The 26,573-nt window shown below is 45.9% G+C and overlaps 3 protein-coding genes across 6 annotated transcripts; all 3 read left to right on the top strand.

Annotated features, from left to right (window-relative positions):
- Positions 1-600: 600 nt before the first annotated feature.
- On the top strand, positions 601-6,387 carry prkag3b (protein kinase, AMP-activated, gamma 3b non-catalytic subunit). Of its 4 annotated transcripts, XR_010878286.1 has the most exons (15): positions 601-648; positions 779-1,184; positions 1,980-2,025; positions 2,215-2,327; positions 2,460-2,541; positions 3,288-3,346; positions 3,440-3,485; positions 3,582-3,636; positions 3,716-3,842; positions 4,014-4,179; positions 4,285-4,322; positions 4,560-4,706; positions 4,788-4,978; positions 5,328-5,464; positions 5,717-6,387. XR_010878286.1 is itself a non-coding variant. In XM_067251194.1 (14 exons), exons 2-14 carry the CDS (start codon positions 1,167-1,169, stop codon positions 5,755-5,757), a joined length of 1,032 nt encoding a protein of 343 aa, XP_067107295.1. In that variant the 5' UTR covers positions 601-648; positions 779-1,166; the 3' UTR covers positions 5,758-6,387. The 4 variants fall into 4 exon arrangements, 2 of the variants coding, with proteins under 2 accessions (XP_067107295.1, XP_067107297.1); XR_010878287.1 differs by lacking the exon at positions 5,328-5,464; XM_067251194.1 differs by lacking the exon at positions 5,328-5,464 and having other exon boundaries at positions 4,788-4,881.
- Positions 6,388-6,817: 430 nt separating this feature from the next.
- On the top strand, positions 6,818-12,061 carry ube2g2 (ubiquitin-conjugating enzyme E2G 2 (UBC7 homolog, yeast)). The gene is made up of 6 exons (XM_067227585.1): positions 6,818-6,956; positions 7,226-7,261; positions 7,403-7,448; positions 9,439-9,557; positions 10,777-10,917; positions 11,542-12,061. Exons 1-6 carry the CDS (start codon positions 6,914-6,916, stop codon positions 11,652-11,654), a joined length of 498 nt encoding a protein of 165 aa, XP_067083686.1. The 5' UTR covers positions 6,818-6,913; the 3' UTR covers positions 11,655-12,061.
- A 5,795-nt stretch (positions 12,062-17,856) lies between these two features.
- Positions 17,857-26,009, top strand: LOC136966467 (thrombospondin-type laminin G domain and EAR repeat-containing protein-like). The gene is made up of 12 exons (XM_067260976.1): positions 17,857-17,938; positions 19,537-19,760; positions 19,865-20,091; positions 20,217-20,307; positions 20,398-20,551; positions 21,803-21,934; positions 22,023-22,255; positions 22,941-23,130; positions 23,857-24,092; positions 25,124-25,302; positions 25,425-25,526; positions 25,756-26,009. Exons 1-12 carry the CDS (start codon positions 17,857-17,859, stop codon positions 25,907-25,909), a joined length of 2,004 nt encoding a protein of 667 aa, XP_067117077.1. The 3' UTR covers positions 25,910-26,009.
- Positions 26,010-26,573: the final 564 nt, after the last annotated feature.

Raw genomic sequence — 26,573 nt, 5'->3', positions numbered from 1 at the left:
TAAGTCGCTCTGGATAAGAGCGTCTGCTAAATGACTAAAATGTAAATGATAGCTGGTGTGTGTGACAGCAATGTGTACAGAGCCTTTCCTCAGGTCAAATTGAGTATAGACACTGTTAGAAATATTTCTACGTGCGTGTTATGCAAGCTAAAATAATACTTTTGTACAACATATCTTAGAGTGCAGAAAGAAGGAACCCCCCAAATAAAGTTAGACATGCTGATCATTACTTAAACAGACTGACTGTTACCCTAACTTAGCATGTAAAGATTTTTTACTCATCAAGTAAGCTAAACAGATGTCAAACTCCATATTGTGTTGGAACCAGGGTCGAACTCCATCCACTCCAAACTGAAGATGTAGTTCTCCACTCAGACACACGCACATAAGCGCAGGATCTATTAGCTAGACAGCTGCTATGCAGGGGAGCCAATGAAAGAAGAGACATGGGACAGTTGCATATCTGTGTATGGACCAATGACTATTGAGAACTGTGTTGTATAAATGGGTTTTCATGGAGACTAGTCTTCAGACCACTTTGTAACACCGCGTCAGACTTGTCTCCTTGTTGCATAACGCAAGAAATAAACTGCCTCGACTCCAGCGACTCTGTGCACTACTTGAGAAAAGACTTCCCTGACAACTCAGGTATGAAAACCCAAACTGCATCCATATGAACTCATCATTCTTACAGTTTGGGGTTGTAAAATGGCTGCTTCTTGTAGTATGTCCTTCTGAAAATCGTTCCTGTCCCCGTCCCCGTCCCTCTTCAACACAGGGCAGATGAGATGGGCGCTGCTAACCCGAGCCCTGTAGCCTTCCCTGCTAAGCCATGACTGAAGGCATGCTGTGTACACAGACACACTCAACACCTCCCCCTACCCCTCTCTCTCCCTTACTTGCCGCTCACTCGCCACGCCTCTCTCTCCCTTGCTCTCTCTCCCTTGCTCTCTCTTCTGTCCAGTAGCAGGTGCCACTCCCTCTCCCCGTCTGACCAGTCCCCTGCCTGCATGCCTTGACCGTCCCCCATGCCCAATTTAGATTTGGTCTCTCTGTGAGACTGGAGCTCAGTTGGCTCATGCTGAGGACGTGACAGACACAGCCAGTTTTAGTCTCCCAGTCTACCCAGCCAGCCACCCAGCATCGCCTCTTCTCAGCCCCCAAACATGGAGCTTCTACCTGAGGTAAGGCATGAAGCAGGGACCCCCTGTCCTTGGTGCTGTGGGTGTCTTGTCATAGTAGATCTTGTTGTCAGTGTACTGGAGTACAGAACACTGTTTGGCTCTGCCTATGTGCTTGTGTTGTTTAGCAGTGTGGATTATAATAATAGGCTGGGTGTGATAAGAAGCAGACTAGATTTAGCGTCTTTTGGAATGACTGGATGGAGCATTTCTATAACAGAGCTGTGCACTACAAATCAGGAAGTCCGTTTAGTAGATTGCTCTAGACCGGAGAAGTTATGTTGTCAGGGAGAGCCATGTGTCACAATCCCAGTCCTGCACCATGCATCTGACAAGTTTCAAGCTGCAAAGCTTTCACTATTTGCCTCAAATACCTAATCACAATCCCTACCCTTCTTTTCTATGCTGCCTATTCTACTACATTTAATACAGTCAAAATCAGTGAAAAGAGTTGATTTGCTACGAGGCTCAAAATACTTTTCGTTGGTTCTTATGGAGTTTACCTGTTCTATATGGGGAGTATCATTGTGCTGTCAGAGTTGACCTAGTCCTCGTGGAGCATGTAGCCTGCCAGCTTGTGAGATAACCTCTGACCTCTCGACCCTAACAAAGATCCCAGGCCTTGTGCCTCATTGTGACCCCCAGCTTTGCTAGGGGTTTATTTTAGTCAGAAATACAGCCTGTTAATTTGAGTCACAAGCTGTCAACTCTCAATGCTTCTTCCATCATTGTAGATTTAGTTGTGAAGGGGTTCTCACGTACCTGAATTGGTCATGATTGTTCTCTCTCTGTGTGTAGGTCCCTTTCTTTGAGGAGGATGAGCTCTCTATGAAGGAGGAGACAGGTAACTCTCGGGTGTTCAGTGTGTGTGTGTGTTTCTGCTCGCGTGTCAGAGTGTACTCCCCCATGTGGGTTAGGGTTTGTCTCTGCGCCATCACAGTAGCCAGAAAGAGATGAGTATCTGTGGTTTAGACCACTGAGACAGACTGACGGACCTGTAGCAGGGTGCCCCCCCTCTGCCCCCCCATTGCAGACCGAGCCGCAGACCCTGATGCCGACGTCTACATGAAGTTCATGATGAACCACTCCTGCTACGATGCCATTCCAACCAGCTCCAAGCTGGTCATTTTTGACACGACGCTGCAGGTACACACTTACACGAGACATGAAACATCTCAGAGTTGATTAAGAAGCACACAAATTCCCTTCCTATCCAAATCCTCTCAGTGAGTTCATTTGGGACACATTTCCGTCCCGTGTGTGTGTGTGTGTGTTTAGGTGAAAAAAGCTTTCTTCGCCTTGGTGGCCAACGGTGTTCGAGCCGCGCCTCTGTGGGACAGCAAGCTGCAGTGTTTCGTAGGTGAGACAGACATTCGGAACCTGCACAGGCCAAACACCTTTAACCTTTAAAGTCCAACAGGTCAACTATGAGGCAGACTCACATTACAGACACCTGGTAACATCACTACAGCCATTCCCATAAACCTCTGAGTGGTTGACTCATAGGGAATGTGCTGAGGTATGGGTTTAGACTGTGAGGGTGTTTGGATGTAGATGGAAGTAAATGACAGCATTTTGTCTGTGCTCTAGCACCCCCTCTACCACAACGGTAGTACTGCCTAGTCTTACTCTGCAGTCTGGATTAAATAATTCAAACGTGTGCCCAACAATTGATAGAAAACAACTCCATATTGATACACAATTTCCTTAAAAGCTCTGCATGTGTCAAACATGTCTATAAAGCCTTGTTGCAGGACCCAGAGGAGCCCTTAGGTAGGAGTAGAAATGAGACAGGATCAGGAAGGAGCCGGAAGGCTTTCCTCCCGGGTTTGGAATGGTTAGGATGACCTGACTGGCCTGGTCCAATCGCCTCTGATTTGTAAGATTGGTGCCAAACTTCTAACTTTAGTGTAGCACCTGGGCCCCAGTGTCTGCTTGGCAGGACAATCTAATCCCCCACACTCTCCCCTGGGTTATTAATAACACACACCCTACCCCTGTAGAAACGGGTGCGGCAGATTGTGTGTGTGTGTGTGTGTGCGTGTGCGTGTGTGTGAGAGAGAGCGAGAGAGACAGACTTTTTACCTTGTGGTCGTCTCTCTGCAGGTATGTTGACCATCACAGACTTCATTAACATTCTTCACCGATACTACAAGTCTCCCCTGGTGAGTGAAAATAAATGGAATAGAATATCTTAAAACAGACAATTTACTGAACATAAGTGGCATATGTTGTATATCTGTTTTGGCGTCTTCCAGGTCCAGATCTATGAGTTGGAGGAACACAAGATTGAGACCTGGCGAGGTGAGCGAGTCTCATTTCCTTTTTCTGTCTGCCATCACATCTCAACATCTCTCTGCAGATTCTGTTGTGACTGTGCTGTCTTCCCCCCTGCTCTAGAGGTGTACCTGAAGTGCTCCTTCCACTCTTTAATCAGCATCACTCCAGAATCCAGGTACTTCCTACGCAGGTTTCTACTGAATGCATCAGAATCGGGCCCTGTTGATAACATACTGTACTTGTCCTCTCCCAAGCCTCTTTGATGCCATCTACTCTCTACTGAAGAACAAGATCCACAGGCTGCCTGTCATTGATCCAGAGTCTGGCAACGTGCTCCACATTCTCACACATAAACGCATCCTCAAGTTCTTACACCTCTTCGTAAGAGCTTTTCCAACCAATCTTGATGTGTTCGAATGTTGATCCTAACCCAAGAAAAACTGTCAACTTCTTAATGTTTCCTCAGAAGTGTGCTTCATGTGGTTTATTCGACAGGGACAATGCTCATTAAGACCTGACTGTTGTCTGTGTTCTTTGGCTGGTTCTTCTTAGGGATCCATGATCATCAAACCACGTTTTCTCCAGAAGCGGATTGGAGAAGTGGACATTGGAACGTTTAAGAAAGTGGCCACTGTGCAGGAGTCAGCCACAGTGTACGATGCTCTCGCCATCTTTGTAGAGCGGCGGGTCTCTGCCCTCCCCGTTGTCAATGAAAAAGGTATCTGGAGGAAGTCCCTGTGTGTTTTCTTTAACGTGAGCTGAGCTTGTAAGTTTAAGCTGATTGACAGCCTTGCCCTGACTTTTCTATGAACTTTTTCTGCAGGAAAAGTGGTGGCACTCTACTCCAGATTTGATGTGATTGTAAGTCCAACACAAAGCAACACTGAATCAAACTGACACACAGGTATATTGGTTAATAGTTTCAGGCATTCTGATCAGAGAGAAATTCACACTGACTACACTTCCCCAAGCGGTAGCTTTGCCAGGCAGAAAGGCCATGTATGCACTTGGAAATGTGAACATTTTTGTAAGCGCAGTTCAAATATGTACCACTTTGGGGCAGTGTCAAGTCCTAAAAGGAGTTTGTCGTCGTTGTAGAACCTGGCAGCTCAGAAGAACTACAATAACCTGAACCTGACGATGCGGGAGGTGATTGAAATGAGAGCGTGCTGCGTGGAGGGGGTGCTGAAGTGCTACCCCCATGAGACTCTGGAGACGATAATAGACCGCATCGCAGAAGCTGAGGTAGCGCTGCTCTGAGATCTCCGATAAGTTGCAGCCCTTATCTGTTGATGACACTTTCTAAGCTAGGCTCCTCCCCTTTAGGTTCACCGTCTGGTGCTGGTTGACAGCGAGGACCTGGTGAGGGGGATCGTGTCGCTGTCTGACCTGCTCCAGGCCCTGGTTCTCACCCCGGCAGGTATTGATGCTCTTTTCTCTTAGCACCTGTGGGGGTGCCCTCCACCCCTCCAGCATCTCCATCACCACCACCTCCCCTTCCCAGCCCCCAGCCCCAGGTAGGCCACCACCCTTCACCCTGTCAGCCTCTCGCCCTCTTGGTCTTTCACTTCCGGCTGCCCTCTCCTCTCCTGAGGTTGTGAAGTCCCCCGCCCCCCTAGACACTGATGTAAGGTCAGTTTATTTTTCTTCAATCATATGTTTGTAAATGAGCCTTTAGGAGCAAACTGATCCTAGACCAGCGTTTAGGGGGAACTTCACTGTGGCACTATTCTGAACCTGCTGCTTATTCTCTGTGAATGCCAGTGTTGGTATCAAATGTTACTTTACAAAATACTTAAAGGGAATTCAAATTCCGTTTGTGAATTTCAATTTGCCCCAAAGGGTTTTTTCTCTGTTCATTTTTAGCACTGAGATAACCCATCTACTCTGCATTGCCTGTCCAAACGCTGACATCCCCACCCCCCTCATAAAATAGACACAGGGACCCATCTCTCCTTCTGCCTGCCTGCCTGCTGGCCACAAGATGACTTGAAACCAATAATGTTTGTATCCATGATTCTTGCTTATAGCATTTACCTTGCCGGCTGTACTTTGCTTTTCTAAAGTCTTTCTGGATATTTCTGTATGAATGCTGGTCTTTGACGATCACATTAGTGTGATTGAAACCAGTGCAGTGCATGAGGCAATACTTCCCTCTCATCGACAAAAACACATATTGTATGAAAGATATTTACGTTAATAGTCTAATCATTTGAGCAATTGTACCAAAGCTATCATCGTTTTTTTCTCTGTAGATATTTCTGAGAGGTCGAGCGAAGTGACGAGTGACGAGTGAAGGCTTCAGATGATTGAGGAAGCTGTCCTGCTGCTCACTCTCAGCAACACTTCAATGGTCTTTTAAATCATTGTGAAATAATGCAATTGCCAAAATGTACTCATTTTTCTACTTTTTTTTGTCTATACAGTATTTATTTATGAATTTCTGATTACATTTCTAAACTTCAGACATTTTGATTCATCAACGTGCACTGTCATTTTATGTTTCATAGTTCTTGACACATGACAACAAGTGACAAAACTTACCGCTGCAAACATCGGATATGAATCTTGTTGTGATGATTCTTAAGTGTATACAATTTAGACTTAAAATAGTTTGTGAACATGTGCAGTATTTGTAGAAGCTGAGCTTGTATTTGACTCCTCAGTAACTTCTTAGTTTCAATGCTATTTTTAAGTCTTACAGTAGCTCGGTGAGAACAGTAGATGTTTGTCAAATGTCTTCTTCACTAATAATTCTTTTTCCCTGACAACGTTTCTCAACAAAGAAAATAACAATGTTTCATTTACTTTACTCCTTCCACATCTTTTTCATTTCTCAATTTAAAAAAAATGTTTATTACAAGCATCTTCAACAATGGATCATATATTGACGCTTCTGTATGTTTTGAGAATAAAACAAAGGCAACTTACAAAACATATTTTGAAAAATCTGGTGAGATTTGTTATTGAGCAACCAAACCATTGGAAAGGGGAGAAACGGGATAACACAGGGGGAGACAGGACACTAGGGCGATGAGCAACCTCACCTGCCCTTTCATTTCCCACCAACCCTGTGTGAGCAGACACGTAGTTAAACTGCACTACCATCCCTGCCCTCTCCAAAGCCAGCACCACTATCAATCAACTCTCTATGGCTCTGGACAGGACATAAGGTATTCAGACATGTTATTAATGTGTTTTAGTGTATTGCTTTCCTTTTGTTTTCATACCTGCAATATGTCGACTTTTCAATGTGTCGATGTGTTTTACTTTAGTGGTTTCCTGATTTTAATCAATTCGCAAGACTAGAGTGGAAGGGCCAGCGGCCCCATGACGTCAACTGCCAACCCGGAAGTAGTGCGCACACAAGCAGTTGATCGTCAGCTGTCTACAGCTGCGTTGTCAACAAAATCACAAGATTGTGTTTACTTTAAGATTTTGAGTTCGATATAATGGCTGGCACGGCGTTGAAGAGACTGATGGCTGAATATAAGCGTGAGTTGGCAGCTTCAGTGTTTTGTTAACTAGCCAGTACTGTAAGATAGCTACCTTATTTGACAGATAGCTATATTGCGCTAGCCTAAAGGGGCTAGTTTACCTAGGTACTCGTCATCAGATTAGAAAGCTAGGCTAACCCCCACCAGCTAATCAGCCAGTTAGCTCACTTGCTAACTTTTTGACGGTTGTTTGGCAGAGCTAATTACAAGTTGACATGCTATGACTCAAACTATAATTGTGTTTTTCTTTACGATGCCATGTTGCAGAGCTGACATTGAATCCACCAGAGGGGATTGTTGCTGGTAAGGGATACGCAGCTACAGTAGTTATTTTTAACGCTCAACAAACACAGCTAGTTCATTCTGAAATGAAAACATTTCACGTATTACACATTATTTTAACAAGGGTTATGTCTCATGTAATTATGTATTTTATTTTTGTAGGTCCGGCAAATGAAGAAAACTTCTTTGAATGGGAGGCACTCATTATGTAAGTTTGTAGCAATATTAGGTTGTAGGTTAGTAAAAGCAATCACCTCATGTCTTGTAACAAATACCATATAGTCAATGATTGCTCCAGAAAGTAGGATTCTATGCAGAATTCTTAGATACGCACACTGGCTGTATTTCCTTTAGACTATTTGGTGTTTAATACATCAACACAAAGCTGTTAATCAGGCAGGCAGACAGAGGAGGTCTTTGTTAGTAGACTCCGAGCATTGTGCAATAATACAACAACAAACCTTTAAATGATTGATTTAAACTAGTTGTATTGTAGATTATTGGTCTCTAGGTGTCCCTCTTCCATGCAGTGACTGCTAGATCCTACATAGCTAGACAACTAAATGCTGACTCGGTTGTGCAATATACTACACGTGTAGGTCAACAGGATCATTTTTGTTTGTGTTCACTCAGTAACTGAATCAAAATTCAATGCTGAGTTTTAGCTAGAGCCTTAGATAACGGGATACTTTTCAGATACCTTGGTTTCTTAATAAAGATATAAACACTCCATTGAGCTCTACTGTTGCAGCCATGACAGGGTACCATACAGACCTTAACCAATAGCCCTGCTTTTGTAATGGTAGGCCCCTATTGCTTTTTATCCTCCATGTTGCAATTTTCCTCACTGCTAACTTCTGTTGTTGGAGTCTCCCAACGCCTTATGCTACAGCCTGGGCTACAGGCTACCAGGAGAGGGACAGAGATTAGAATTCCATATGGTGTAATAGCCCCTGATACTTAAACCTCCACAGCTCACATAACCATAAACACACAGAGCAGGAGCAGCAGCGTTCCGTGACAGCTGTTTGCCACTCTCAAAGCCCGTCAGAGATGAGATTGCCTGAGATTTTGGATTGGAAACCAGGTCACAAGATATAAAACATATGCCTGAGTATAGACACTCATGACTGTCCCGCTGAACACCCGGCCGGACCACAAGGTTCCACAGATGGGGAGAGATAAAGCAGGAGCAGCCATCAATCAGCTGATGAGTAGCTGAAAGATCAGATGGGGATTTGTTTAAGTGATTAGGGTTTTTGCCAATCAAAACAAGGAAGTGGGTCTGATGGGCCAGCCAGGTTTGAACTCTTAAGGAAATTAGATTAAAACTGTTCATGGTGTTCTCATGTCGATGATTCATACCTTCCAGAAGACAGGTTTTGATTGGCAGGCCAAAACGGTATGCAAAATGAACATGAAGTTCTTTTTATAGATGTTTATGGAAATGTGTTTTGGGGATCTGTCTTGGTCACACTGTTTACATCTGTATCTACTTGGCAACACATCAAGTACAAGAGCAAGTCATACATTACTGTGGGCTCCATGACCAGCACAGTAGCCAATTGGTGCTCATAGAATGTCATGGTACAGTAGGGGTCAGATGGCTGAGCGGTTAGGGAATCGGGCTGTTAATCAGAAGGTTGCCGGTTTGATTCCAGGCTGTGAAAATTACGTTGTGTCCTTGGGCAAGGCACTTCACCCTACTTGCCTCGGGGGGAATGTCTCTGTACTTACTGTAAGTCGCTCTGGGTAAGAGCGTCTGTTAAATGACTAAATGTGATACAGTCAGACATTATCACATGTCTTCACTTGCTTTCCTCATATCTATATAGACCTTGTTCATTGTCTTTCCCAGCTGTTACATCATCCATACACCAGGTTCTCTAAAAAGTGCTCCCTATGTGAAGCATGACACCCTGTATAATCCTAACCCAGGGCAGATAAACTACTTCTGAACCCATCTCAGTTTGTGATGACAGAGACAAAGGGACACTAGATGGAGGTCCAGACAACCACCACTACAGGAGCAGCATCTAACCCCCTCATAAGCCCACCTCTCCTGGTCTGATCTGATACTCAGCCTGGCTGGCTGGATAGGGAGCGAAGACCATGTTTGTGTGACATAGCACGATCTGTATCACACTGTTTTAATCTTAGTTTCTTCTCTTTTATAACGTGTGCGTTTCCCTCCCCAGGGGTCCTGAAGACACCTGCTTTGAGGGTGGGGTGTTTCCTGCCATCCTGAGCTTCCCCTCAGATTACCCCCTCAGCCCCCCCAAGATGAGGTTCACCTGCGAGATGTTCCACCCCAACAGTAAGTGGAAATCCATACACAGTATCAACTAGGCTGGGGGTGAAGTAGAAATGGAGAGAATCGTGTGTGTAACTCAACAGTTTAAAAGCCACTGTTGAACACTTTTTTTTTCTTCTTCAAATGTCACACTATTGTAGTATTGGTGATTCATCCATCTCCAGTTTCCTTTGTTGATGTCAGGGAGAAGGGGAGGATGAGAATGCTAGTGTGTGTGTTATGTTGCTGGTGCCCTCTCTGTGGAGCCCAGGCCAGGCCGGTCCCATGACCTGGGCTGTAAATAAGAGAGCACGGTGTGCGTTGATCTGAGGGGGGTTGGAGCACGCTCAGTGCAGCTGATTAAAGGACTAGGTGTCCGTGTTGCCTCTGATGTTTCTCTGATGTGTGAGCTAAACTACCGGCACATGAACGCACACACTCTAACGTGGCCCCGCTATTGTGCTCGTCTGGCATGCAGCCAGACAACTGCTGGGAGAAATGGTCTGTGTTTTGTTGTGTAGTCAGGTGGTGTTTCCGGCTTTGTCTTGGGTAAGTGGTTGTCTTTTTGGTCAACATGAGAACGAGCCGATAAAATAGCTGTTTGGCTTTTTAGCCTACAGCCAGTTAGTGGTTAAGTGGTTGCGAATGAATTTCAGTATGAATCCTTGAGTGGTTTAACATACACATACACACACACACACACACACCAGATACCCCCAGCCCTTATGGCCCTGTGAGAGCCCTGTGGTTAGTTTTTCTGCTACTGTTACACTCCTCATCAAGGTGTACTGTATCTGAGGGCTCCGACGGAGGGGGGGGGGGTCAGATAAGGGGCTTCCTGTTGGCAGGGTGTTATCAGTCTGGTGGCCCTGGCAGGTCTGAGAGATGGAGGAGCTATCAGATGGCAGGGCCGGATCCATATCTATGCCTACCTGTGCCTGTCTATCTGTGGCAAGCCTGGCAGAGCGGTAGGGCCACAGCCTGGTCCTGGCTGTAGATAACAATCTACCGCTGCATGTCTGAGGGGCTGTTGGAGCGCTAGGCCAGCTGGCTTTGATATGGACCCAGCACAGGTGTCTGTCTGTCTGCTTGCTTGTTTGTCTGCCTATGAGGAGGTTCACTCTCAATAGACCTGCATCTGTATCTGTCAGCAGAGTTACATTGTCAATTCCTAATGACTGCTCAGGCGTGTGCGTGTACATTGTACTGTCTTCAGTAACGTTCTCTCCTCCCCGGTCTCCAGTCTACCCAGATGGCCGCGTATGTATCTCCATCCTGCACGCTCCCGGTGACGACCCCATGGGCTACGAGAGCAGCGCAGAGAGGTGGAGCCCCGTGCAGAGCGTCGAGAAGATCCTCCTCTCTGTAGTCAGCATGCTAGCAGGTCTGTGTGTGCGTGTGTACGTGTACTTACAGATGTATGTATCGTCTGCCATTGTCACTGTCACATTGTGCGTGTGTGAAGGATCTCAAGGGCTCCAGTGGATGTCTACATGTCAGAGTATTAGGAGGTCAGCCCCAGGGAGGTTCTGTGCTCCGTTTGTCACCGGGGCTGATCAGATGTCAGTCCCACACAAAGAGATGTGCTGTGAGAATGGAGGTGGCGACAGGTCTAAGGGTGTGGAGGATGAAGCTGTACCGTGTAGAGTTCCATCTGCTGGAGTTGACCCGTTGCAGTAGATCCTACCCTGCAGACTCCCTGCCCCGGGGCCGTTCCTCAGTCGCATCTCTATACTCTCCTGGTGGACTCTCCAGAATAATACATAGCTTGATTCCTGGCCCTTTTACATGCACAAGGGAGGAGAGGAACTGAGCTTCTGTACACGGGACAAGGGGGTTTAAAGAAATCTTTCCTTCAAACACCTTCCTTCTGTCCTTCACACACTTTTCCAATGCATACTTATTCCAATGTCCTGACCTGATGGTCTGATGATTTGGCAGGGGAGTGGTCTTAAATGGACTGTGTTCTCATGACAACCGTCTCTCTGCCACCTTCTCCTCTCTGCAGAGCCCAACGATGAGAGCGGAGCCAACGTGGACGCCTCCAAGATGTGGCGCGAGGACAGAGAACAGTTCTACAGCCTGGCCCAACAGATCGTCCGCAAGTCGCTGGGCCTCTAATGACGTCATCTCCCTCAGCGTGCTGGCTCTGCCTAGCCTGGTCCGCTCCCATTTCCCCTCACACAAGCTTGTCAACAAATCTGTTGCCGGGAGACGCCAGTGACAATCGAACTGACTATGGATGCTACTGGAGACTGCAAATGACTCCACTTTCTTGGACTGTTCTTGTCCCAACCTCGTCAGTGTTCCACAACCATCCTGTTCAGATAACCATTTATATCATCATCATGCTATCTATCTATCTATCTATCTCTCTCTCTTTCTCTCTCTCTTTCTCTCTCTCTCTCTCTCTCTCTCTCTCTCTCTCTCTCTCTCTCTCTCTCTCTCTCTCTCTCTCTCTCTCTCTCTCTCTCTCTCTCTCTCTCTCTCTCTCTCTCTCTCTCTCTCTCTCTCTCTCTCTCTCTCTCAATATCTTCTGTCTATCTTCTCTTCCGCTCGCTCCCTTTCTGTCTTCTCTCTTCTTCCTGGCTCTCTCTGGCTCTCTCTCTTTGAAGCACTTTATTTTTCCAAAGGAGGATATTTTAAACAATGTTACTACTGTCCAGAATGCCACTTATTCGGAACATAACTATATAGTGGTGCTGTGACTGAAATATTAGAATTGTTTATAGTGATGTAGTGTGTTTGAGGACTCCTCAAGCTGCATGGAATAGAACATGTCATCTGGCAATAACACCAGTGACTTCAATATGTATTGAGGTGAATGCAGTAATGTTGAAAGCTAGAAATGAGCTACTGTCACTTTCATGCCCAAGAAACACCCACTGAACATAAACAGCTATTTTACAGAAGAATTCAGCAAATATTTTACATCAAGATTTTCTATGCCACAGAACTGTAGAAGGGGTGGGGGGGGGAGGATCTGGAACATTTGACAATGTTGTCTGGGGGGAGGGGAAGAGTTTATTTAGGCTATGTTTGTTACTTGTGTGTCTCTTTTAGAGTTTTGATAGTCATTGGACTTGTGTGTACCCATGATGCTACTGCCTCATTCATAATGATGAAAAGCCTCTCTTCATCGTCAACTTCCTGTTTGCACCGTGTATCTGTTAGAATGGCTGACAGTTACCATGAGAGTAGCATTGGACTAGGAGTAGTGTCTTCATTAGTAATGTGAACAGGGGTAATAAAGAGACTCCTTGTAGACTATAAGTATGTCTGATGTGTCAGTTCTTCACACCATCAACATCAACTATCAACATAACAGCATATAGAAAGGAGTTGCTGAAAGACCTTGACCTTTCAACCCTTAAAGGTATAAACGAGTATCTTTGAGGTTGACCTCGAACTACGCTTTGGGGATGTCAACCTAGAGCCTTATCACAGGGTCAAAGGGTCACAACCTTGCCTGTACTTGACACTGTCGTTCAACCTGTGGAGTGACCAAAGAGGACGATGTCATAGCCAGAAGACTGACTGGAGCTTGGGTATTTGTTGAGGTCAAAGGTTGCTGTCCTACAGAAGGGTTTGGTAGAGCCAAGAGTAATGATAAGGCAAGTGTCTTCTGCTCTTTGCGGATAACACACGGCTCTGACCAGTCTACCGACTAAAACTGGTTCCTGGAGCACCGTAATCACCACACACCACTGGTGCTGCTACAATGTCTACCGTAGTTCCTGATCTGGGGTCAGTTTATTATCCTCATTCTCAATGGTTTAGGTTGAGGGACTGTCAGGGTTAACTGACTCTAGATCAGTGCCTGGGGGCAGCTGCAACCTGGAGTGGCTGGGTCCTGTCCTGTGGTAATAAGTGGGGCTTGTCTCCTGCCCTGCCTCTACTGGGGTGATTACAGGCTGTCAGGGTAGCCGCCCAGCCATTACAGCAGTGTTTACAGATCATTAGAGCTGCTTCTCCCAGCCGGCCTGCTCAGACTGGCCCGGGCCAGAGAGCACGGTCTGATCAGGGCACAGAGCAGGATGTAGTCACCTTCTTACATACTGGAGTTGGTTTGAGGAGACAGAGTTGCAGAATATAATGTACTCTACCCCTCAGGCAGCCATTTGACCCACATCTTCCTTTACCTGTCCATCCTTTCCTGTATTTTGCCCTGACTTGCTTGAAGCTTTGATTCAATCTTTCTGCAGAACCGTTTGGGGAGATGTTTGTTTTTGGACCACGAGGGGAGACTGTGCGAGACGTTTTGTCCAGGGCCATGGAGTGGTCCGACTCCGCACTGAACCCTGAGAGTAACGGACAGAAGTACAGCCGACAGGGAGATGAAGGGACAGCAGATTATGAGGTTGTTTTCCTTGGCAGAGGACAGGACAGGGAGGCAGGGATGAAACATCCAGCTTCCTGCTCCGCTCACCTCCAGTCTGCCCCAACGCTGGGGTTTGATGGACAGGTCCGTGTTGTATCTCCCCAATCCATCTTCACACCTGAGCCTGGGGCCTGAGGCCTCGGCCAGGCTGCCTCGTGGTCCGGGACGCAGGCTGTGCCTATCACCCAGCCCACAGAGCCTATCTCTCTCTCACACATTAAAGACCACTGTGTCTCTTTATCTCCAGAAAGAAAACAGAGATGAGAGGGGCATTTGGCCACCCCCGCATCAGTCCGGGGCAGATAGGCTGAGCATGTTCAGTACTGTGCAGAGCGTCACTACCTCCCCCACACAGAGCAGTTTATCATGTAACTACCGCAGTCAGATCAGAGGAATCCTCACACTGGGGATGACAGAAGCAGCTGGCAAATCCGCTTCTGGACTTCAGGTGAGTGGAGTCTCCCGAAGAAAAGAAAAAAACACTTCCTTTTTTCACATTACATTGCAAAGCAATGGCACCATGAAAACCTTAATGCCCAATAATTACACCGTGCGGTCCTAGGTCATTTTTGATACCTTTGATACAGCACAATTCAAGTTGCTATGGTTCCCAGCTTCCACCGTGCTACTGTTGATTCGTGTGCTGGTGTCAATAATGTGAAGAGGATAATGAGAGAGGAGGTGGTGCTAATCCTAGCATTAGTGAGTGTGTAGTCAGTCACTCCAGTGGCAGTCAGCTCCCTGATCGTTTACTGTATTTTCCTGTCCAAACATGTCATGTTTTTCCCTCGTGCTGATACAGAAACGTAAACAGAAATCAAAGAGCAGAGAAGCCCTCAGAAAGTGTGTGTGAGAGAGAGAGAGAGAGACCATGTGGAACAGAGGAAATGCTTTCTGACGGTCTCTCAACAGCTTTCAAAGAACCATCAACATCAGCTGTCGCAGACATGTGTATCTGAACGGGACACTGGAGAGCCGGCGGAGCTTCTGTCCTGAAGGACCCTCTTCTGAGCTGAGGGAATGTTCTATCGCTGTCTCAGGTTTGAAAACACACTTCATTCTTCATTACCGTCGTAAAGGGATCAAATGATCAATGCGAAACCTTTAGTCTTATGGGAACAAGTGAATCCAACAAGTCAACTCACCGATCCTACAGTTCTGTTCGACAATCATGTGGAAGTTTGAAAATCAACTTTGACCTGGATCAACTTTCAGTTATGGTTCTGAGTTGCACCCTTTTGCAAACCCACATCTTCTGTAGCTGTTGAAAGGTTTGCCCCCAACAACCTCCACCAGCTTCCTCTCTTCTATACAGACACAAGCTCCATATCAAATCCTCTGTAATTACACCTGGAGCATCGCAGCTTTCACCATGCAGAGGAAATGTCATCTTAATAATGAAACTTTCCCTCTTAAACGCCCCTGGCTAGCTGCGACTGAAGCAATTATTTCGATTTCAAGAAAAAACTGCTCAATCCTGTAACTTTAATTTCAATATGTTTTTTTCCTTTTATTTGACAGTGCAGTGTTTGGGCTCAGGGTGAGGTCGGGTTAGGTGAGTTGAACCATCTCCTTCAAAAACTCTTGTTTGCACACGACAATGGTCAAATAGTCCTTGTGCATCTCAAACAGATCATGTCTGTCTCTACTTGACATTTTAATGTATTTCACTTTGTTTTGGATCATTTGCCTCCTGGAGCACTTGGGAGATGTCTTGATAAGGCCTTTCCACAGGCGGTCTCTAACCCAGAGTGCTGTTTACATTCTTCTGCTCACACCCTCTCTATCCGCTGAGACAGGATCACATCCATTTGAGTTCATCTGAGAGAACCAAACAGTGAAGACAAAATAAACTCCTGACAAAGATGGAAGATGAAAGAAACCAATGGCTGGGTCTTAAGTATTCCAAAAGATACATACATTTTAGATTGACAACTTCCCACTCTGTGTCTTGATTCTTGTTTTGAGCAGGGTGTGTGTGTGTGTGTGTGTGTGTGTGTGTGTGTGTGTGTGTGTGTGTGTGTGTGTGTGTGTGTGTGTGTGTGTGTGTGTGTGTCACAGTGCAGTTAGCAGTAAGCTGGGGACAGGCACAGGAAAGACAAACGGCTAATAACAAATCTATAGGTGCACAAAACTGTGAAGAGGTTCACAGTAACCTTTTAGCTCACGGTTTTAGTCCTAATTATACCTTTGTGTCTATCATCGCCACAGCCCAGCTAGTATGGAATCAGGGCTTTGAAGTAGCGAACCTTCAGAAGACTCAGTTGTGCATGAAGTTCCTTGTTGATTCCCTTCAATCTCCCTCCTCATCTGGCTTCGGGCGCTCCACCCTTCCTAAGCACCCTGGCTTTGACGTTCTTTGGAACTGGAAGGTACATGTGACTGATGAAAGTATTGCCTCCGCAACCTTAACCTGAACTGCTTCTGATACAGCGAATCATGTAATATGATGGAACTAATGTAGCATTGCCCTCCAATGTGCTGAACTATTACATCAATCATGTTCCCCCCGGAAAATAACTAAATAAGTATGATAGTTATGGACCATGCAGCCAAGTGTGTTACCTGGGTTTCATAGTGTTGTGCTCATAGGAATCCTTAGCACAGAGGAGCTTGTCACTTTTTGTTTCAGGAAGTGAAATCAGATAGTGAGACCACAATATTAGACACTTTGCAATCTCTAGGCAGAAAAATCCCATACATATACATATATATCTGATCCTCTATAATCACAGTGGGTTGTGAGGAGCCAATGACAGCTTGCTCTGACCCACCGCGGTGAAGGGCTGACGATGGAGAGAGATGGCAGGAGGATATAGGAAGAATGGAGGGGAAGTTGCAAATGAAGGACTGAGTGAGGAAAGTGAAGGATTGTGGGAGGAGGGAGGGAGTCCAGCATGGGGGAGATGGGAGGGAGCAGATCAGGGACAGCCCCTCTCTCAGCTGGGAAATTCCTCCCCTTCAACTCAACACACCTGACAGGGACAGAGACAAGCACATCCCTCTGGATCTCTGAAACTCTACTCCCCCTCCCTTTTCCCCTCTCTTTTCCTCTCTCATCTCCCAACTCTCTCTCCTTCTCTCTCTCTCCAGCCTCAACCCCTCCTCTGAGCAGCTGACTTGTTCTCAGTTAAATGTGTGTAAAGGGACAGCATTTATCCACAGAACTCTCAGGTAGACTATCTCTGTGTCACACTGACAGGACCAACAGTGGGTAGAGCACAGAGGACAGCCCTTCATCATGACACACTGAAAGGACAGCATGACAAGAATATTATTTTAAAAAGTGTTCTTTACTTTGGAATTGAATTTTTTAAGGATTTAAAAAACACAAGGATTTAAACAACCAACCCAAAGGATACTTTGTGACTGATGGAATGGTCTTACCATCAAGCCGGACACGGTCTGAGGGACATTAACACATTACCATGGACCTGGGTTGTCTTTTGGAGCTTCCCTAGTCGACAGTGATGCTGTTCAGTCTTCATGAGACTCACTGAATGATCTACAATCACTGCAAAGCTCCAGTTCACGTCTTCATAAACCCGACAAGGTTTCAGCTCTTGGAGGATCTCGGTCACGCTGGTCTGGAACGATTTCTGCGCTGTGGTAGGAGCCGGTCTGCCAAGGAGGCTGCAGTAAGCTCGGCATAACTGAGCTGAAGTGGGACCCAAACATTCAAATGCTCCATCACATCGTTTCATCAACAGACAACCTTTCAAAGACGTTAACACAATCAGTCCAGGAGGTTAAATGTCCTATGGTGCTGAGCACAGAGCTTAGCAAGCTCCAGTATATTACCTAGCTGTCCTGTGTTCGCCTGGGAGCAGGTGGGTGACATGCAGGCCGGGAAAGGCTCCCGAGACAGAGTTGAGTACAACCAGGACCAGCACCAGGCAGGTCTACATTGAATGGGGTCTGGCCCAGTGAGAGGGAGCCTTGATGTCTGTCCTGCAGTTGGCCTGTCTGCTCGTCTGCCTCGGGGCACCAGGGGATCAGGCTGGGCTGTGGAGACCATGCACAGGTACCTCTGTCCTTAGATAAAGCCAAGCTCAATGTCCATGTCTTTAAATGAGTTGACTGGAATATATTTTAAATTGCTATGACTGAGCATATGCCGGGAATTGCATTGGTTACAAAATTGCTGAATGAAGTAAATTATGTCAACGTTTGGTTCTGAGGAGGTGTATGAAGATAGGAAAGAGAGATCCTTATAGTCTTTCATACTGCAGTTAGACACACAAACATGCACACACACATACATACAGACACCAGCACTTCACAACACACTACAATAAATACTCCACTTCCTCTATGATAGCAGTACCCTGGATAGATTAGATTAGAAATGAACACCAGGTGCTGTTATCTAGCCAGGATACAGAAGCATCCATCCTGTTCTTTCTTCTAGAGCAATCTAGTCAGCAACTTTCATCTCACACCGCTTACTAACATTAGCTATGGTTCTGAGGACAGGCTGACAGGCTGACTGTCTGTCTGACTGATGGCTGTCTGATGCATGTCTCATGTCTGTGGGGTAATGAGAGTTCATTGTGGTCACGTCTCCTAGCAAGCTGACATCATCTAAGTGTACAGTGGCGGTGGCAGACATGTATTCTCTGTCTGGTTCTCACCTCACACTCACGCACACAGGCCTCCCAGCATCTCAGCCTCCCAGCCTCCCAGCCTCCCAGCCTCCCAGTCTCTCAGCCTCCCAGCCTCCCAGCCTTCCAGCCTCCCAGCCTCCTAGCCTCCTAGCCTCCCAGCCCCCTGACCCCAGCTTGTCAGTCTCCTAGGAAGCTTGCAGCAGGACACAGAGAGGCGAGACAGCCCAGCACTTAAGACAGATACACTCTGAAGCTCATATATGCAAATTGTACATTTGAGAGGGGCTCTATCTTAAAAATGTTGGTGAGTGTGTGAATTCTCACTGCAAGGTGTATACTTGTTTATAACTAATGTGTGTGTTAGAGTCCATGTTTTAAATGTATTTTGTCAGGGTTTTCCATCTTCTTTTTAAAACCGTTTTCTCCTGTTTTCTTTTTTGCACGACTTTGAAATGTGATCCATAAAGTAGTCTCTTCTCTCCTGGGATCAACTCAGGTGGAACAAAACAAAACAACACAGGACCAAACAGACAGGGCTGGCCTTTGGCTTTTTCCCACGCGATGAAGGATTGAACACATTAGGCTGGACTTGGTCAATTCAGTTCACTGAGGAAAACCTTCGTTTTCCTTTCTTTCCTACACCACTGATAATGATCACTGTGTGTCGGAAGATTATCTTTGGAGATTCTCTGATATCCACTTGTTGATTCCCATCACTTCTGCATGGTTGTTGATTTGCATTGAAGAGCTGATAGAGTCCATGTAATCATGATCCACATCTCTGAGAACTGTCGTATAAGCAGTCACTCAACACATTAAAGCAAGGGACTTGTGGTATTTATTCAGTCAAATCACCTTTCTCCTAACATGAGTGATGTCTGTATAAGTCCTGGAAGTTCCGTGCATGTGCATGTATGCTTGTGTGTGCATGTGAAAGTGTGTGAGAGAGTATGTCCATTCCTGTAGATAGCAATCTTAGTGAAAGCGTGTTGTTTGTGTTGCATTCCTCCCGCAGATCTGTTACCTCTGGACTTCCTGTCGCGGGTGCTACCAAGGGCAGGGGAGGCCCCCCTCAGTGAGGTCCGCATGGTGCAATCAAGGGGGGCCCGGGGCCTCCAGCTGGCTGGGGCCCAGTCAGCACCCAGTTTCCCTGCCTCCCAGATCTTCAACAACTGTGACTTTTTCCCAGGAGAGTTCTCTATCGTGGTCACATTCAAGATCCCACGCTTGACTAACAAGGTGAGGGAGAGAGGGAAAGAGAGAGAGAAAGAGAGAAATAGGGAGTGGAGGAACTTCATACTTGCTTGTTCAGTAGTAGACCTGACAGTCCTCTCTTGTTCTAGAGGAACGAATACATCTTCTCCCTGGTAGAGGAAGACTCTGATGGGCTACTGCTAGGACTGCGTGTCTCCCAGGAGAAACTTCACTTCCTGTACCAGGGTGCTACGGGCAGGAAGCGGGTCACCTTCAAAGCAGTCAGTCTGGCAGAAAACCAGTGGCACACACTGGTGCTTGCTGTGACTGGGCGATATGCCACTCTGACTGTGGACTGTGGAATGGCTCTGGAGCTGTAAGTCAAACCTGCTGGGGCTGGGTTTACGTTACTGCAAAATCAAAGCATGTTCATTCTATTCTATCTCTGACTAAATCTGATCAAATGTGAGTCATTTCAGTGGATAACTGTGCTCAATGCAGGATCCAGGAACAGCCCTTCCCCACAACACTAAGGACCTCCAACTCCAGGTTTTACATTGGCAACAGGAGGCGATGGAAAGGACGTTTCTCTGTGAGTTCTTCTGAAAGTTCCTTAAAGAACCATTGCCATACAAGAGAACGTTCCCTCTCACCTTCCCTCTCACACCTCTGTCTCAACCAGGGTCTGCTGCGACAGCTGGTTCTGTTGCCAGGATCTGATGCCACCTCGAGGGTGTGCCCCTCCTCAGACCCCCGCCTGGCAGAGCTCTCCATCCCCGAGGCCCTGCTCACCCTGCCCATCGCATCTTCAGGGAACAACATTCTCTACCCCTATGGTGAGGCTAACCGCCATAGCTTCCTCGGTGGATTTGCTGGAGCAGTTGCCCAGGAGACCAGCCCTGAGTCTCTCCTTGTCTTGGGTGGATGTTTGGTGATACGCGTCTTCACCATAGCTTCTCTTCAAGGGTGCTCAATCTGTCCTCAGTCCTCTCCTGAGCTGTGTTTGGGTTGTAAATAAGACACTGTGATGGTATCAGAAACCGAGTAACTCTACCTTGGAGATGTCTCTGTGCTTGACGGACGGAGACTCAAAACTCAGTGCTTCAGGTGTCTCTGTCTGCCAACAGTTTGGGGCGCTTGTTTTGTACATTGGGCCTCTGCTGAGAGACCGGCTGCGGGTTTAAAGGGACAGTTCACCCAAAACTCTCAGGCTGGTCAGATGTTTCCCATTTTCAGTATTGAAGCTGCATCAATGAGCCCACATCCAGCCACACACCCTCTGTGTGTGGATCCAGTCATGCTGCACAACTCCAGCTGTTCATTTCCCCATTTCTGTCAAAGGCTTACCAAACATCAATTGGTTATTAGACTCAAACCTGATGTATATGACAAAGCTCTTGTGTATTTAGAGCCTAATAGGTTCACACTTCAGTTATGTGATGAGAGTCCAAACCAAACACTTACTGTAGACAGCTCATTTCACAGGTCTTGTCATTGACTGAGTGTGAAAATGAAATCTGTCATTGAAGACTTTCTTATTGGTTTTGAGCTGGCAGAGATCTAGCCCAAGTGATTCCCTGTGGTTTGGCAGAGTTTCCAGACAAGGACCTGTCTTTTTCAAGGCGTCAATTCTCAGTTGGAGCTTCACCAGATTTTAATACCAGGCTATCATGGAGATAAAACTGTAAATTATGGTTTCTTCAGGCAATGTTTGGCACCGTGATCGACCTCAAGTGTTCTGATGAGATAATGCCTCTTTGTCTCATGACCTTGACTGTAGATGTACAGTACATGAAACAATTAAACGGTATTATTGGCAGCAGAACATGAATTGCTCATTACCAGTGAGTCATCTAGTCTTGATCTCACAGTTCCCATTCATGTACATCAGTCTGTACAGCTACTTTGTGGTTCAGTATGTGGTAGAAAAAAAAGCTTTTGTTTCCAGTTTAATATGGATTGATTGATTTTTACTGTCTGGCTGCCTGCCTGCCTGCCTATCTGTCTGTCTGCTTGTCTGTTTGTCTGTCTATCTGTCTATCTGTCTGTCTGTCTGCTTGTCTGTTGCCATCCATCTCTCTGGTCAGAGGCGGAGGTGCGTGTGACCTTGGGGATCCAGCCCCCGTGTTCTAAGACGGAGCAGGGTCAGCTGTGGTTCGACACCCTGAACAGAGGTCTGTTCATATGTGACGGGACAGCCTGGCAACCTCTCCTACAAGGTGAGGCAAACGTTTGGATCGGCTAAGATCGACCTCGTGTTTGAATTCTTCCACATATAGCTAATGCTTTTCCTGCGTGACTCTGCAGAGAAAATGCGTCTGGATTACGTGGAGGACTACCAGGACCTCTACACCAGGTCAGAGACCTTTGACATTGAGGTGTTCCAGATCCCCTCGGTGGGACTGTTCATGGCTACAGCGAACCGTCAGTCCAGGCCCGGCTCTGGGATCTATAAGTGGGTGGATGGAAAGTTTGAGCTTTACCAGAACATCAGCACCTTTGAGGCCCGGGCTTGGAAGTACTTCACCATAGACAACAAGGTGTGTGTACTGTTTGGTTGGCCTGGTTACGCAACCACCTGGTTGGTGAGCAACAATGTGAAGACCAAAAAAATGGACTGGTGTGGGATGGCACAATGAACAGGGTAAGAGAGTTCACATGGACTCTGTAGGAATATTATCAGTGTTCTTTTACAAAAGATTCTTTTCAGCAGGTCATGGTCACATCTCCGAAGCAGCTCCCAGTGTAGGTACACAGAGAGAGAAGTCTTTTGATGTGGCTCTTACAAAGGGGGAGGGAGCAGAGAGAGGGGAGGCCTGGTGTTCAGCTCTTAAATCATATGTGTATAATCATAGAAATGAATTTTGTCTGATGTTAGCCTTGATTTATGAGTTGACACCCCTCCACTTCCCCTCAGAGTGACTCCAGTTAATTACAAATGAGATTCAAAAGGCTGGAGTGTTGGACTTGAAGCCAGTTTGGAGTTCTGTCAATACCTGCAGTGTAATTATCAACATTATCTGTTTTTCTCTGTTCATCTTGTTTTCATTGAGTGTTCATCTTGATAGTACAGGTAATACTATGTTTGATCTTGAGATGGTAGTTCTATGTCTCTTGGAAGAAAAGATTGATTGACATTTTCAGTCGTAACCCTAACTCCATCCCTAACTCCCACGTCCAGCTCCAACTCTGACCAAAAGTCTGACCTCCCTGTTTCTGTCTCAGATGTTCCTGGCTGTGGCTAACTCCATGGGGAGAACTGAGGGGGAGCAGGAGCTGTCCATCATCTACAAGTGGAGTCCCAGGAAACTGAAGTTCCTGAGGCACCAGACCCTGGAGACTCACAGCGCCCTAGACTGGGAAGCCTTCAGCATAAACAATCAATCCTTCCTGGTTGTGGCCAATCACAGACGAGGTATAGTGCCTGTTTGTGTGTGTGTTGGTAAAGGTTGTGTACTAGAATGGTTTAAATGTAATTAAAAAAAAGAATGTACCTCAAACTGTATGCCAACTATATAGTTGAATAAATTATTTATAATAATTAATTAGATAGATTAGATAGATTTGTGACTAAATACCTAAACTCTTACTGTATAAACTCTACTTTACCATGTACTTTAGCAGGAAATAAAGCGTTTATCTTCTCTGTGTGTAATGAGCATGTATGACTTTATCTTTTAACTATCAACGTACGTGCTTCTTGTGGGTTCAGATGAGATTATCCTTGATTTCTCATTCCTGTGGCTGTTTACATCCCCTGCCGTGTTTCTGTACTCTGCACCTCTGCCTTCCCCTCCTCTGAAGTTCTAAAGGGTGTCCTCCATTGATCAAAGCTCAAAAGAGGCCATAAAGAGGCTTTTCATGGGATCTAAGGGTCTAGCAGGCCTTTAGCAGGCCAGCTTGTGCACCTGCAGCTGCTGGTTCTGTGCCAGAACACCAGCGTGGGGGAAGTCACCTCTATACGCTGGTCTGAACTCACCAGCACCTTCACCTGGGATTGTATTCAATTCAATTCGAATTCCATTTGATCCCATTCAAATTCTATTCTATTCAATATTCTATTAGTGTGTTTGTCTATGTGCGTGTGTGTGTGTGTTTTGTGTATGTGTAGTCATGAAGTCCTGAATGTTCTGCTCCACAGGAGAGGACAACAACCACAACATAAACAGTGTGATCTACAGGTGGAACCCGGGCACCAAGGTGTTTGAGGTGAACCAGACCCTGCTGACATCCGGGGCCTACGACTGGGAGTTCTTCACTGTGGGACCCTACCACTTCCTGGTGGTGGCCAACACTTTCAACGGAGTCTCCACACACATCAAGTCCACCATCTACATCTGGCTTAGGGGCATGTTCCAGCCTTTTCAGCACATCACGGTACCAACGAGCTGTTCTATTTGCATCCGCAGTCTATCTACATTAATTACATGGTGCAATACAAATTAGATTCAGTACTGTCAAGTTACCAAAGGATGTACTGTGCGTATAGTTGTCTCTGTGCATACAGTTACATTTTCAATTAGATGATCGTAAACCCTCCCAAGCTGACGGAGATTGGGTAAGAATAGAAATATGTGTCATTACTTCAAAGGGAAAGAAAGGCCCTGTGTGTGAGTCACCTCCTGGGGAGGTGAAAGTGGCCTGTCTTGTGGCTTGAGGAGGAGGTCTGGGTGTGAACTGGGAAGATCCACATCCCCTCTGGCTGCCAGGCTGCTGTAACCTCAGTCAAGCTGTGGGGCAAGGCAGAGCAGATTGTCTTCACCACACACAATCATACACACTCCTAAATTTAGATGTATGGCCTTTTGTCATTTGGGACAATCTTACCTGCGGTTTCAGATTTCTAATCCGTCACAGCTCAGTATTGCCAATGTCTCCGTGTTCTATTCATGCTGACTGTTTCAACTGTTTGAGCCAAAGGGATTTAACTATTACATCAGTCCCAGCTCTGGGATGCTCCCCAACTGAACATCATCTTAGAGATACAGGGATTGACTGCTGTAGCTGAATATGGAAAGATTGTGTCGATCCCACTTCAGCTGCCAGCTAGGTTGTGAAAGGTGTAATTAATGATTAAGGAGCAAGTTTAAATCACTTATCCTGTGTACATATCAACAGAGTGCCCTCGGCAACCCAGCTGTCACTGAGACATCTTAAAGACGTTTGGTTTTAGCGGGGGGAATTCCAGCACTGGTGGTTACGCTTGAAGTAAAAAAGAGGGAGCCGTTGCTGTTTTGACAAGTCCGTTTGGGCGGGTCAGATAATGACTACTGAAACAACATGGTGTTCTAGGACTGGCTATGCTACCTGTTATTGCTCCCTTCTGTGTTTGTGCTTGTATGTGTGTGTTTGAACTATATTGTTGACGGTGGCCTGTCCTCTCTGCCTCTCTCCCTGGTCTAATGCAGACCATGGGGGCAACAGACTGGGAAATGTTTCAGATCGGAGGCAGGTACTTCCTGGCTGTGGCCAATGGACAGATGCTGGACCATAGAGGACCCAGCCTCTACACCATCAACTCCACCATCTACGAACTCAACATGATAACACAGACATTCATCAAGTTCCAAGACATTGTAACCAACAGGTCAGAAAACAAAACACAAACATCTCATTTGCCCAGTAGGTCCATGACTAACCATGTACTCAGCACATACAGTGCAGCTGTATCACCATGTGGTTTGATGCGATAGTTCTGTGTTCTGTCAGTGCTGTGGACTGGGAGTTCTTCACTATAGGAGAGGAGAAGTTCCTTGTGGTGGCCAACTCTCACGACGGCAACTCCTACTCTCTGAACAGTGTTATATACAGGTACGCTGAAGGAAATCCTCCCAGATCTGTTAGTGCCCCTGATGCACTGACAATACAGTGTTGACAAAACACTCAAAAAGGTGCCATCTAGAACAATGTGTATCAGTGACAGACCCACTGAAAAAAGATTATGTATAGATTTCCAATCATTACAAGGGGTTCTATAAACTTTAGTTTTAGACTGCATATTCATCATTAACTTATGACCTGATGTGTGTCTTTACCTCAGATGGCAGGGCTATGAGGGGTTTGTGCCCATCCACAGCCTTCCTACCATTGGCTGCAGGGACTGGGAGTTCTTCAACTCAACTGAGGGTTCCTTCCTGGTCTACTCCAGTGCCACCACTTCCCTGTCTAAAGTCTTCAAACTCAAGACCTACTGAGTATGAGGGCTTGTAGGAAACCTTGAAGTTATACTTCAGATAGCAAGAACCAGAAGAGCTGAAAGCCTGGAATGGAACTGCAAAAAGAGAGGGGAAATCATTGTAGAGTCATTTGAAGGCTGAAATTCTTCAGTGCACATGAAACCTATTTAAAATATCAATTAACAGTTTCTTAAAGTACCATCACTCAAGAAGGGACTATGTCATAGTGTGTACCTTTGTAATGTAGCTCATAAATAGACTTACTATCTCCTGTCACTTTGTATCATTGACAACATTTTGTCAGTTAAGTTTTTATTAAATGTATTATTTATTCATTAGAAGTTTTGGATTTAGCATGTTAATATTATTACTGTATTGTTACTGTAAAGCATTGCTAACTTTTACAGTGGATTTTACAGTGCAAGATCAGACTCAGTTATAAACCCAGGGTATAACTTTTGAGGATTAAATGAAGAAATAGTCTATCTGCCTGTCACTACAAAATTCTTATTGTTTAACAGTTTAAGAGATAGTGGTCGCTTAGGTGCAGGTGCAGTGCCATTTTTACTCTTCCAGCTATTTTCTGTGTTCTCAGATGTAATCCTGAAAAATAAGCTAGCGTCTCTACAGACATCAGTCATGACTGGTTCAGCTATATATGACTACTAGATCATTGTTATTC

The sequence above is a fragment of the Osmerus mordax genome, chromosome 2 (assembly GCF_038355195.1).
Source record: "Osmerus mordax isolate fOsmMor3 chromosome 2, fOsmMor3.pri, whole genome shotgun sequence".
In the NCBI taxonomy this organism is placed as follows: domain Eukaryota; kingdom Metazoa; phylum Chordata; class Actinopteri; order Osmeriformes; family Osmeridae; genus Osmerus; species Osmerus mordax.
This window is presented reverse-complemented; position numbering and strand designations above follow the sequence as displayed.